We start from the raw sequence: 14751 nt of genomic DNA, 5'->3' as shown, positions 1-14751 counted from the left end.
CATAACATTCTTTATTATTTTTTATTTTTTATTTTTTGGTTAACATAACATTCTTTATTACTAATTATTTTTGTCTTTATGGGCCTTCTTTTAGCAACACTTTTTTTCTGGTAAACTCTCCAAGGTATCTTTGATAACAGTGTAAAATATGGGTTTATTTGGTAGTTTTTGTGTTGTCCTGGGCTTTTTAGCCCAATCATGTTGGACTTTTAAAAAACATTACAGTTCCAAAATGTTTATTTACAGTTTACCCAAAAACTAACTCAGACAGAAATAGAGATACCCAAAATTTCTGACAAGAAAAAAGAGATACCCCAATGATGGATTTTTTTTTCTTATATAAATAAAAAATTCATTATTTCTAAAAAAATAAAAAATAAAACAACGCTATTTACTAGAATACAATTTTTTTTACCAATTCGCCAATGAGTAGGCATTTGACTAGTTCGACAAGTGATTAGACGATTTACTCTTCAACCATGCAGTCCGCCCAACTTAAATGGGATTAAAGCGCAATATCTAAACAAAATTATATCATGATAAATAATACTCTTGTTTTCATTTTGAAAATAATGATTTTTATTTGTAAAAGAAAAAAATCCTTTGGAAATAATGATTGTTGCCTAAAATAATTCTTGTTGCTAAATGCTATCATTTCAAAAGTGCTGGAACCCTCCCCAGAAGGACAGCTACATTTCCTCATCTCCAGTGACTTTGAATTGCAGCGATTTCTTCGTTGTTTGATGGTACCCTTTTCTATGTTGACGAAAATGCCCTTTAATTTAAAATGAACTTGTTGGTTTTATATAACAACTAGGTAATCAACACTAATCATACATTTCTTTCAATTCCCTCTCAAACATACAAATAATAAGTGATTTTTTCAAATATACTATTTTTTATTTTTTTAAACTATTATATTAGTTTATCCAAGTGAACAAAGAGAGAAGGAATAGTACGTAGATGAGATAGAATAAAGCATACATTAAACAATGAAGTGTGACAATCCAACATGAGCAGGGGAAAGGACAGGGGCAATGCAATGAGAAGAAGTGAAGTTGATGGATTATATATTGATGGGTTGGATTATGGGACTATTACTATACAACAATAGTGACATGTCACAGCACGCTCCCCATTTTTATTACCGTACTCTTCTACCTTATCCAATCTATCCAATATCAATTATGCACTCACATATAGAAAAACACACTTAACTAATATATAATATAATAAACACAAATATAACTAGTCAATAATGTATATAGTTACGTTATTTCTATACTAACTATTGTAAATAAATGTAAATAAACGTCTTTTTAAATTTTATTGAACCAAAACAAAACATAGGTATTTTATAAATAAAAAATTTGTTTAAGCTTATATATTTAAGTGTATTTTCAAAACTATTTCAAAGTACACTAATATATATTTATTTATGTAATATTTGTAGAAAATATAAATACTTTAACTAATTTACTTTAAAGACTTTTATATATAAAATAAAAAATATAAAATTACAAAAATCTTAAGAAATAAATTTAGTTACATCTATGTCTTTTCTTTTTATATGTAAGTTGTGGTTTAAATTTATAAATTAAGAAAGAGTATATAAAAAATAAGATACAGATGTAACTAAATTTATTTAAAAAAATTATAATTTTATATTTTATAAATTTTTTTTAAATATATTAGTATATTAGTAATCATTAATTTTAATTATATATTATATATATTTTTTATAATTAATATTAACGGTTAAAATGATTGAAGTTGAATATCGATAAATTTACAAATTTTTTTATTTTATATATGAAAAAAAGATCCTTGCTTTTAAGAATGAAGGAGGAGTTGATGATATTGATGTGCAGCAGTATCATTGGGACAGTGGAGATTGCTTCAGAATGGGATGATGCATCAGTAGCTGTCCACAACAACCAAAGATGCATGCATGCATGCATGGAATGGATGAGATGTGATGAGATTCACACATAGATAAAAGGACAAATAATACGTAGCTATATTTTACCTTTTTATTTTTATATGTATTACTATTACTATTTTTATTTTATTTTCAGTCAACCCCATATTTCATATCAGAGGTGAAAGCGATTGTTCATTTGACGAACCTTAATACTTGACGTAGGGAAAGTATGCTTCTGGATTTTTGTCGTTAACATTTATTATTTCCATCGATTGAATAAATGAAGTACTAATAACCATATGCATTGCAAAAATATTTATTATTTATCACTTCCTTTTTGCATTTATTTGTTGTGGCAAGTAAATGGAAGTGGAGATTCTGAGCATGTTTCAGTACCCAGCTTTAGTTTCACTTCTTGTTCATTGCTATTAGTACCTGTTAGTAGTAGACCCCATATTTCAAATCAAATAACTTCAAAATGACTTTGTTTATTCTTCATATAGTATGTTGTTTGGGATGGTAATGGATTTCATGGGACGGGAATTCCAGTCTCGTCTCTATTAAATAAAAGGGTCATATTACATGTACATTAAAATTAACCATTAAAATTAGTCATCAGTATAAAATATATATTGAAATATAAATACATATTGAAAGTAAACTAAACTATATATGTATTTATTTATATATAAATATATTAGTGGTTAATTTTAGTAGCTAATTTTAGTATACAAATAATATTTCTCTAAATAAAATACTTTCTGTTTTTATCTTATTTTTATTATTGATCTTCGTTTTTTTTTTTTGAAAAAAATAGATATTCGTAAATATTCATAAATATTAAATTTTAATTTTTTTAAGTTTATATAAATATAATAAATTTATTATAATTTAACATAATAACATATATATAACAGTATTTAAGTAATTTTTTTTTACAAAAATTTTATAGATTTTCATAAAAGATACCTCAATCTCCACTTCATTTATGTTTTTGAGTAATGCTTGGGAGATAAAAAAAAACAGCCATAATTTGTCTTATTTAGCATTCATTAATTGTCGCAGTAATTAATAAATACTAAATGTTTTTGCATGATTTATTTTTATTACTAAACATTTTCGTTCTCATAAATATGGACATGTGCGAATTTTCTTTTGTCATCTCTATATATTGTTAATTTTTTATAGTTGAAGTACGTGACTGTTTTAATTTTATTTTATTTTCTTCGTACATTTGGACATTTGGTATAGGCCTAATCAAAATTGCTATATATTAATTAAATCATTGTGTGAACTCCATCAAATTCAAATAGTATGGAAGGACTTCCATGAAGTCACTCACTGTCCCTGCTCTAACATGTAACATGTTGAATTTAATGCGCGAGGACCCGGGTAAATTTTGTTTCCTCTTTACTTGTAAGCAGTAAAAAATAAATAAAAAATAAAAATAAGTTATTTTTTGTCCTTCATAAAATAAATATAAATAAAATAAAATTATATGACCAATAAAATTCATTATTTTTAATCCAACACTATGATATATAAAAACTTTTCACATCAAATAAGACACAAATCAATTTGTATAAAATATTTTACTTTGACACATACATTACTTAATAACACTCGGTCCCAGCATACACTAATGTGCTTCTTGGGATTCTTTGTATTTGCCAACGGATAACAATGTCTAAGTCTTAAAAGAGAGAGTTATGCGTATGTGTAGTTTATTGTGTGTTTTACTCCTTTCCGCGTAATTTTATAAATTTATATAAAAATTCAACAAAAACAAAAATTAAATTCACCTTTGTCAAAAAAAAATATTTTTTAAAAAATTTTCAAGTTTTTTACCCTCATATCCTTGCAAATCACCTATAGTGCCCATTATTGTTAGGCATTTCATACCTAAATGTCACATATATAATTTTTTTAAGTCAAATATCTAAGCTATATATTTTATAGAATTTATATCTAAGCTATAAATAGTTCCCAAACCAAAAAATATTGGATGAATTACATATGTTTAAGGAGATTCTGGATTTAAATCTCTCCAGAAGCATATGCTTGTTATAGACGAAAATCAAGATATAAGGTAAAATAACAGGATATTGAAATGACAAGATGAACATGTTATACATGTATACGTACAATTTTGGGCATGCGTCAGTGTTAGTAAATAACAGACCGGAGTCCTTTCATCCAACAGAATATTACAGTTTGTTTTATAGAATTGCAAACATGTTGACGCTATATATGTCGATTTGACAACTATAATTGTATGGAGACAAAAACAAAATCAGGGAAAATAGAATTAGCTTCCTCTAATTGTTCGGGAGATTACGTAACAATAAAACTAAACTAATTAACTAGCTTATACTGTTCTCTTACACTATTATTGATTTTTTTTTCACGTTGCATTATTTTTTTTTTCCTCCTCAAAAAGTGGGATGGATGGAAGGAAAAGAAATGGAACTAAGAATTATAACTTTTAAGAGGACGAAGATTTAAATAATAAAAGGTGATTGCTCACATATATATACCTTATAAGTTGAGAGAACAGGTTTATCTTGATGATGTGTTGGCATGTTACAATAGGATGATGATATGTGGTGTTATTAATCCTAATAAGCAAATTTATATTTTTGAATAAATTTAAGGAAAAGTTTAAAGTGCAGTAATTTTATTAAATTTTGGCTAACATGTAACCACAAAAAAAAGTGAGTTATTGGATGAAATTTTATACCATTAAAATAATCATTAATGACTATTTGATGGTTACAAATCACAAAAGTTGCTTGTCTCCTAGCATTTCTTTAAATTTAATGTATTTGAAAGGTATAGTGTAGGGATGTGCATGGGTCGGGTGAAACCGAGTTTGATGTGACCCAGATCCGGTCCGAAATATATACTGGGTTTATTTATTAGACCCGAATTCGGCCCTAGACCCGATGAAACCTATACACTTTCGGGCCACGATTATACCGGGTAAAAATTGGGTCGTTAACATTACATTATCTTGATACCTTCTTATGAGCTAGCATGTGAAAATATCCAAATTTTCAAAACTCCAACCATTATTTGACATGGTAAAATTCACTTAAAAAACTATAACAAGAACCAACTCTTCTCTAAAATTAAAGCATAATCATAATCAATATTAATATTGTCTAATAACACCAAATATTTAAATCAATACAAATAACACAATATTATGCATTAGTCTAAAATCTTATACATTTTAAATATAAAATATTAACTTATAGTTTTATAATAACTAATAACACAAAATATTAAGATTTACAATACTTAAATTTCACATAAGAATAGCCATCATCAATCACTAATAACACAAAATAGTAATTGTGTATGATGACCGGACCACCGAATCGAATTCGAATAACTCGAGCCATGGTCGAACCCGACCTGAAATAATGACCGGATCTATTTTTGAGACCCTTATCCAATCTTATACCCAATAAAATCATACCAAAATAGCCCCTAAAATATTTGGAACCAAAACGGGTCTTCGGATCGAATCGAGTCATACACACCCCTTGTATAGTGATTCATTCGTCCTCAATGCGCAACGTTATATAATTATTTGCTGTACTGTGCTTTTCAAATGTATTTGTTCTTCTTTCTCTTTACCATTATGATACATTTTTGTAAAAAAATTATGATAAAATGATGAAAAAAATTAAATTCTTTTATTAGAGATATAATTAATTATATATATATTTTTAATTAATTTAAATTTTTTAAACAAATAATTTTATAACGTATTAATTATAATTATAAATTAAATTATTTTATATTAATAATAACTTATATAATGTTTTTTTTTTCTGGTGAGTATATTTCTCTTCTCTGTTTTTTTCGTTTCTCACCCTCTCATCCCTCCCTTCATCTCTCTCCGATAATGACAGTGGCAACAATGTTACTCACTGTCGACGCCAGCGTTCTCTTGTTTTCTTCTTCTTCTATTTTCTTCTTTATTTTCTCCGTTACTTTTTTGTTCTTTGTTCTTCTTCTCTTTCATTTGTGTATGTGGGTGTATCAGCTAAGTGAGAGTAAGAAAATAAATGTGTGCTTAGGATTAAGAGAAGAAAAAAAAAAGTTTTGTTAGGTAAATAATTATTTTTGTAAATAATGTGAATAATAGGTTTTAGAATTGACTCGATAAAATAAAAAAATACTCCACTCCTAAATTATCTCCTAAACCTTTAATATTATGATAATTATCTGTACACTTAGTGAATTGAATATTCAGTTACTATTAACTGTATATGAATAAATCGAATAAAAAAAATTAAATAACCATCTAATTAAAAATAATCAATATAATAATCTACATACTTATTGAATTGAACATCTAATATATTCATTGTTCACATTATTTAATATTCTCATTGTCTACCTATATTTTTCCAAAAAATATCAAAGAGTAAGTTTTATCATTTTATTTATTTATTTATTATTATTATTATTATTATTATTATTATTTACTGCTTATTACTAAAACATTTTTTAAAATGTCAAATATGTATTTTTAGATCTAGTGGCTGATTAATAATTAATTTTGCATTATTACACGTATTATTATCACTACAAAAGAGATGTTATATTACAGCGATTTTTTTTATGATTAGTGACAGCTTTAAACCGTCGTAAAATCAAAGACCAATAACTCAGAAGACTACTCTAATTATGAGCATCAGAATTAGATTTTGCGACAATTTTTAATAACTACTGGTATAATCACTGCTGAATTAGTATTTTGCGCCCACTAATATTTTGTTTGTAGCTTGTTGAATATAGATATAAATGAACATTATGAACAAGTTGAAATAGATAATAGAGGATTGCTTGCTCGTGAGATAATGAAGCGCTTGGATGAAACCTGGCCTAAGCTTGTTGATATAGCTTGTTGAAATAATAATAATAATAATAATAATAATAATAATAATAATAATAATGTCTCACGGGAATCCAGCCAGTCAGCCACCAGTGTCCACCTCTCTCTCTCTCTCTCTCTCTCTCTCTCTCTACATATGTATTGTTCCGTACAATCTTTGGCTGGTCTCTCCATCCACCTCGATATCTATAACTAATAAACTATTACTGTAGCTTCCTCTAAACTCCATACGTATGTATTATTATTGCCCTATACATACATACATACATACATTATTGTTTCTCTCTTTCTCAACTCAATATATGGTCAAATTATATATATGTCCATTCTAACACTAGATTAATTAAAACCATATATACTACTAATCATTTTGTTTATTGTGAGAATATAAGCTAAGCTAATGCATATATAGTAATTAATATCAAAGCAAGCTATAAGTAACTTTATTTCTTTGTACACATTTTTTGAAAGTAAAATGAATTTCGGCGTTATTTTTTTTTTTGGTGGACAAACGGGGGTCAAAAACCCCAAAGGAAAAGCAGAAGAGAAAAAACAACTAAGACCCTCTAAGCCTAAAAGTTCCAAAACAATCCAAACTCAAAGCATAACAAATATCTAAGGGAGGGGCATCATAGATATGCAAGCCAAAAGGGAGCTCTTGTCCCTTTTTTGCTAGGAGATCAGCTGGAGAATTTGCTTCACGAAGTGTGTGAGACCAGTTGATGTGCTGGATGCGATTGGCAAGAATTCTTATGTCTTCTATTAGAGGCGCACAAGGGTGTAAAGAAGGAACACCATCTTTAACGAAATTGAAAGCTACCTGGGAATCAGTTTCAATAATAATATCATGGAGGTCATTGGCGATTGCATGGTATTGATAACGTCAGAAGATATATATATAGATATGGTGGTTCCCAGAAAGTAATTTGCATGGTATCAAGAAAGCTACAAGAAGACAAACAGGTAAATTGGTTGATGAGGACCGTTAAAGTGCTGTTATAGAATTGGGCATCTTTTGCATTTGCAGTTATAAGCCCTTTCACAACTGTACTTCCCCTTCCTTATGTCAGACACATATATAGTAACAAACGTCAACCACACTCCATTCATTTTCATTCATCACTTCAATGAAATCAATCACCAACTTCCTCTTTTTTTTATTCATATCTTTCTAAAACTTCATTTAATTAATAGTTATTTTTCAACTGATCAAGGGAAAAGTAGTGAAGACTTTAATTGGTACATTATTCTATAGATACTTAATAACTATTATATTATTGTTGAATCAAAATGATATTAATTACAATAATCTGGGTCTATGAGTCAATAAATCACCCTTTCTAATTGTAGGTGGACAAAACTTTCCAAGGGGCTTGTACTAGATTTTGCTGAATGGATTGATCCAATAAGTGACAAAGCTATATGTTAGCTATGGGTTTGTGGTAGGGGCCATATACACGTATACCATTCATAATGGAGCACTGTATTTAGATGCCTTGCTGGCCAAAAAATAGACCCTCTCAAGTTTAGTTCAATTAACCAAGCTAATTTATGTTAATGTTAGTTAAGCTAGCTAGATTATATGGATTGGGAAAAGAAAGTATTATGTCCCACGTGTCAACTTCTAATTTCCGGGAGGGGCTTGTCAAAGTAACAACTGTATGTGGTGCGTGATATATTATTAAAAAAAAAAGTTTAGGGCTAATATTTTTGTTTAAATTTAATTAATATTCAATTAATAAAAAAAAATAAATAATTTTATATTATTAAAAATATTAAGAATAATTAATTAATAGTTATAAATCATAAAATTTATTAATTCTTTAACACTTTTTTTATTAAAATTGATTGTGTCATTTTAAAAGTTTACTTAAGAAAAGAGACCTACAAAAACTAAAAAGCTTATAAAGATTATCGTTATTATGATTACTTTTAAACAATATAGGACTTATATAAATTGCTTCTCATAAGTGCTTCTAACCGTTAAAATATATATATATATATATATATATATATATATATATATATATATAAAATCAGTTATAAGTATAAAATATATATAAAAAATAATTTAAATATATATAATAATTAATTTATTGATGGATTTTTATATGTATAAAGCATTTTTATTAAATTTTTACAATAAACAATTACATAGCATAATAACAAAAGTTTTATGATTAAATTATTTAAAATTTTATTTTTGTTAAAATCTAAAAAAATAATAATACAAATAAAAATAGAAGAAAGAAAAGAGAATACACTTGTTAAAATCTTATAAAGATTATCATGATAAAAAATATTTAAAAAATAATAAAAATTAAATTAATTTAAAATAATTTAAAATTAACTTATTTTATATTTGTTTTTTTATTTTTATTTTTTAATTATTAGTTTCTTACTGAAATAATTAAATAATATTAGATATACTAAAATGTAATTATAAATATTATATATAAAATTATAATATTAAGTTAAATAAACTCTGTAATTTCCTTTAATATAGAACTTGTAAGTTGTTTCCCATAAATGCTTTTAAGAGAGAAGACATAAATTAAAGACATGAGACAGAAATAACATAGAAAATTGTGTCTGATTCGATATCTCTAATTTTTGGATAATTAGAAAAATCAAGAAAATGTTGTTGTTTTGTTTCCTCCGCTAAATATATTTGTATATTCTAATTAAATAATGTTTTTGGGTTGAGAAATCAGAATTAATTACAATAGTTAATATATGATACTCACTTACTTTTAAAATATCTTTTATTTTATAATATCTAGATAATATTTTTTTTTACTTTTCAATGTTTACAGTATGATATGTAATAATAAAAAAATTAAAACTTATTTTTTTTAATTTAGACAATTCAGATCCTAACGATTAAAAAATAATAATCTATTTTTTATCTTTTTTTTGTTAGACGTACGAGCTCTTCTAAAAAAATCTTTTGCAGAAAAGAGATAAAAAAATTGTACAGGTGAAGTTAGTTTGTATGATCTGATTTTTATCTATTTTAAATGAATAATAATTAGAATCCTGCCAGAGAGATAATAAAATATTTGTACAATATGTACAATAGACTATTTATTTGACCCAATATGAGTTAAAAAATAAACATCTATGGTAAAATATAACTAATTTTTCAAACACAATACACCTATATTATCCAGAATAACAATCTGGATACGAGAAATAATAAACATCTGATATACTACTGAATCAAATATTTCTAAACTCTAATTATACATATTGTATAAATACTATATTGGCTCTCTATACTTCTTTTAATTAATAACTATTTGATTGAGACTGTTTATATAGTCATCAAAATAATATTGCAAATAAATAATGATTATATAGTTAAAGAATGTCAATCAAATAATTCTCATTCACATAAGATCGAAGAAAATTAAGTCATATAAATTATGCCACACAAAAACATCTTTCGTCATTTTTTACTGAAAATTTTCACAAAAGAGTTCATTAGTTGTCAAAAATTCTCACAAAAAAGATTCTTAAATTACATTTCATGCGTCTAATGAAAATAAAGAATAAGAATTGAAATATTGTTTTCTAATTGTTAAAATGCAAGTTATCTAAATTGAAAAATAATTAAAAAAATTTAGCCTTAATTAAATTTTGGAATTTTAAAGTAAATGTGGCTTAGAATGATAAGAAAAAAAAAAGTGATGTGAAGGTGAGGTATAGGTAGGCTATGGTTGAAAAGGGACGTTTCAAGGGAAAGAAAATAGACAGAAGCTGTTGGAAGTGTACAGAGCAGGCAGTGGTGTTGTACTGCCTGCTATGCTATATTATGTTCCCTCCTTTACTCCCTCTCCCCACTCCTATTCCATCCCTCTCCATCCCCACCCCCCCTATCCCCCCCTATTCTCCCCCTATCCCTATCCCTATCATCATTTTGTTGTTCTGCCACACTATTATTATTTATTCATTAATCACTACCTTTAGTTTTATAGCTAGGTTATGTACCATCTTAATTATATCTTGTATTAATTTAATTCTCTAACTTTTCATTCTTCAGCTTCGGCATACCCTCTATTATATTTAATTTATTTGTTTGGTTGCCCCCTTTTCTTATCATTCATCTGCTTGCAGGGTGGGATGGGGATGTGATTAATGCTTATGCTCCATGACAAGAGAAAGAATTTCATCATGCCTTATTTATTTGTTAACAGAAAAATATGTACCATGCATCACAGACTTGCTTGTTCATGTGGAAATATATATACACAACTCAGGTACTCTCAATGCAAGTCATGGGGTAGCTGTTACTTGTTGAATGGGAATGAATAGTACTACTTTCTTAAATTACAATTTTTTTTTCCATGTATTTGTGAATACTAATTACCATTATAATTTTGGTTAGCTTAAATTGCTGACGACAAAGAATTTTCCAATTATATAGAAACACCATGGGTGCCAAGAAACCACATACGTACATACATAACTTGAAACAGAAAGAGATGGCCTGCAAGTATGACGAGAATTTGTTAAACATGTCCTAGCTGAGAAAGGAAAGTTATTTTCGTTCTTTTCCCTAATTATAATACGCAACATATACATAATGGAAAATAAGTAAATATATAAAAATGAATTTAATTATGAGCTAGTAGCTAGTACTTGCAAATTGCAGTACACCACGAACTTTAATTGGTTATTAATTGCCATTCATCAAACTCCAATACACATCCCTTGAACTTGCATCGTTACTAATAATTTAATATATAATATTAACCTTGTTAAAAGAACTTGTAGTTATCTTGTAGTAATACTAGTCGATGGATCACCCCCACACTGCTACAACAAACAGTACGAGTTTTATATATAAAAAAAATAAAATAGATAAAAATTTAGTCAAATCAGTCAAATTATCTAAAGTTCTCAAATATTAACTTCAGGTGAAGTAGACTGCATCTGAATTTTTAGATTTAAATAAAAAATGGATGTGTGTGTATCCATGTTGCATAGACGTAATGTGTATATAGACAGAGTGATGTAGGTCTTTATTCCACCAGATCTGAAAAAGACACAAGATCAATTTGCGAATTCCCAATCAGACTCTTTCTCTTTGATGAGATTCACAAGCATCCATCTTCCTTCAAAATGATAAAAGAACAAGGTGGTGGTGGTGGTGGCGGTGGGAGCAAGAAAAGCACTACATCGGGTTCCAGCGCAACCACGTCATCACAGCAACAAGAACAACAAGCATCAGTGGCTGCTCTAAAGTGTCCAAGATGCGATTCACCAAACACAAAATTCTGTTACTACAACAACTACAGCCTCACGCAGCCACGTCACTTCTGCAAGACTTGCCGAAGGTACTGGACCAAAGGCGGTGCCTTGAGGAACGTTCCCATTGGCGGAGGCTGCCGTAAGAACAAGAAGCTCAATAAGTCTTCAAGATTACTCTCTTCTCCCTCATCTGACTCCCCTGGAGTAGGATCTTCTTCAGACCTTGCTGTTCTTGGTGGTGGTCTTAAGTTCCTCCATGGTCTCGCTTCTTCAGTTCCCGTACCTCCTTCTCTTGATTTTCACCTTGGTGCTGCTGCAGCTGCCTTACCTTTCCCTACAAGACTCCACCACCCTTCTTCTACCATCTTCAACAACAACCACTTCGCTTCGTTGCTATCAACAACTTCTTCTAACGCCTTCAACATTGATCCTAATCATTCTTCTGTTATCGGTTTGAATAATTACGCGTTTTCCACGGGGTTAGGCGGTGGTGCTGGTGGTGCAATCGAGGGGATAAGCTCCGCCATGAACGCTCATCATCATGGGAATAGTAATAACATTGCTTCTTCTATTGAGTCGTTGAGTTCTATGAACCAGGACTTGCACTGGAAGCTACAACAGCAAAGGTTGGCCATGCTTTTTGGCGGTGGTGGCAGCGGAGATGATGCCAACAATAATCAACAAAAAGACGTTGCCGGTGGCGGCGGCGGCGGCGGTGGACTTGAGAAGCCGCAACCGATTTTGTTTCAGAATCTTGACGGTTCTTCAATCAACAGAAAAGAAGAAAATACCGTAATTGCCCCAACTGAGTGGTTCTTTGGAAACTCTTATCCCTCGGTGAATCCTACACCAACCACAAGTACCGGCGGTGGCAGCGGCGGCGGCGGTGGTGCTGCCGGCAATGATAACGGAATGAATTGGGTTGGTGTTGGTTGGGGTGACGTGCAGCATCAATACAGTGCTTTGCCCTAGCTAGCCAGCTCTTTGTTCAGAGAAAAATGGAAATCAAATTAATTAAGAGGTAGACTTTTTTTTTTTTCTTTATATATTTTTTTTCTACTATCTTGGGAGAAATTATTAATAGGTTGACTGTGATAATTGTCTTAAATTAATTTATTAAACTCCTTTAGCTAGGTACATGTGTTAATTAGTTATTATAATGTCCTGTGTTCTTTTTATTTATTACGTTGGGTTCAAAGGGAACATATATATATAGTGTAACAGATTGGGATGGAAGATTAAGGCCATTATGTTTTGTCATAAAACTCACACTCACTTCTTCACCCACCAACACCATCATGTGTTCATATAATCTCAACTCTCTCCATTATTCTTCAATTCTTAATTAATATTATCAGATATATATGTGGTTGATGTGCTCTCTTTAATTTTTCTTTTGTTCATGTAGATCATGATCCACATTATCACTTCTGCTTTACTAATAAACTAGTGACTGGTCCTATAGATGTAAGAGGGTGCCTCAGTTTTCATTCCCTTGCACACACCTATATATTTATAGATAATATTATATACCAAATGCACCTCAAAAACTTACTTTAAAATTGTTCATAATTCTTGTACCAATTAACTCTGTGAAATGGATATTTAGTTATAATATGCTTTAGAATAGAATAAGAATTACTCAATTTCATGATTTATTATTATAGTCACACTACTTTCGAATAACCTGAAATAGATTTTAACCTGTTCAACTCATGATCTGTTAAATAAGCCAAGCTTTAAAACAATTATTCTTATAGGATATTCCTATTTATAATTTCCATTTTTATAAAAAAAAGTATTTTGATTTTCGCTCAATAAAATTTTAAAAAATTATAAAATCTGAAATAAAAAGAAAATATTTTATAAAAACAAGAAATTATTTAAAGGATAATAATGTGCAGTCTCTAGCCTCTCCTAGAACATTATTCTCAATCCCTAGCTAGCTAATTGCAATTGTAAGGTTGGTGACAATAATATAATTTGTACTTAACTTATCTAAAACACGAAAAATAAAAAGATCCCATGATTTATATTGATGTCAAGTAGTTAAAAATTTAGGCATGTGAGAGAGAAGACAGCATATAATTTGAGCATATAGCGAAGCCACAAGGTGTCTTTGGGATCCGTAATGGATATATATATATATATATGTATTTAATATTTAATGGTAAAATAGATAATATCTTTGATTTGTTTTTATGTTCAGTTGATAACTTGATATAATATGCAGCATACAGAACTTGTTAGCCCGAAATCACTACTACTGTCTCATTGTGTCTCAGTTCATGAGAGAGAGAGAGATGTGTGTCACTACTGCATCAATGGCAACTACACGCAGTGGCTGGTGGCCGTAGCTTTCGCTGTATGCTTATTGGCCTCTTGTTAGCCCTGCACTACTCTATCTATGTATAACATGCCCCCTCCTATACTCTCTCTCTCTCTCTAAGGTTATGGGTATAATTATTAGTTGCAGTGTATGTGGTGTGATTCGGTGTTGTCTGAAAAAGTTGTGCCTTTCAAAGTTAATTAATAAATGAATGAATGAGAAACTGTCAAACTTTGAATAACATTACACACATTTAAATGATGGACTAATGAAAATGGAATTTCTTTGAAAGACTCAATTCACTTTATTTCTACTATTATACATATATAT

General features: G+C 28.9%; 1 protein-coding gene across 1 annotated transcript; it reads left to right on the top strand.

The window, feature by feature from the left end:
- The first annotated feature begins 11833 nt into the window (after positions 1-11833).
- LOC112799966 (dof zinc finger protein DOF5.7-like) lies at positions 11834-14659 on the top strand. Its single transcript, XM_025841985.3, has 2 exons — positions 11834-13113; positions 14326-14659. Exon 1 carries the CDS (start codon positions 11964-11966, stop codon positions 13062-13064), a length of 1101 nt encoding a protein of 366 aa, XP_025697770.1. The 5' UTR covers positions 11834-11963; the 3' UTR covers positions 13065-13113; positions 14326-14659.
- Positions 14660-14751: the final 92 nt, after the last annotated feature.

Source organism: Arachis hypogaea, chromosome 5 (assembly GCF_003086295.3).
Source record: "Arachis hypogaea cultivar Tifrunner chromosome 5, arahy.Tifrunner.gnm2.J5K5, whole genome shotgun sequence".
Lineage (NCBI taxonomy): Eukaryota > Viridiplantae > Streptophyta > Magnoliopsida > Fabales > Fabaceae > Arachis > Arachis hypogaea.
This window is presented reverse-complemented; position numbering and strand designations above follow the sequence as displayed.

Bases quoted from the DNA above. Each gene is read 5' to 3' on its own strand.
- LOC112799966 (XM_025841985.3), top strand. From the start codon at position 11,964: ATGATAAAAGAACAAGGTGGTGGTGGTGGTGGCGGTGGGAGCAAGAAA.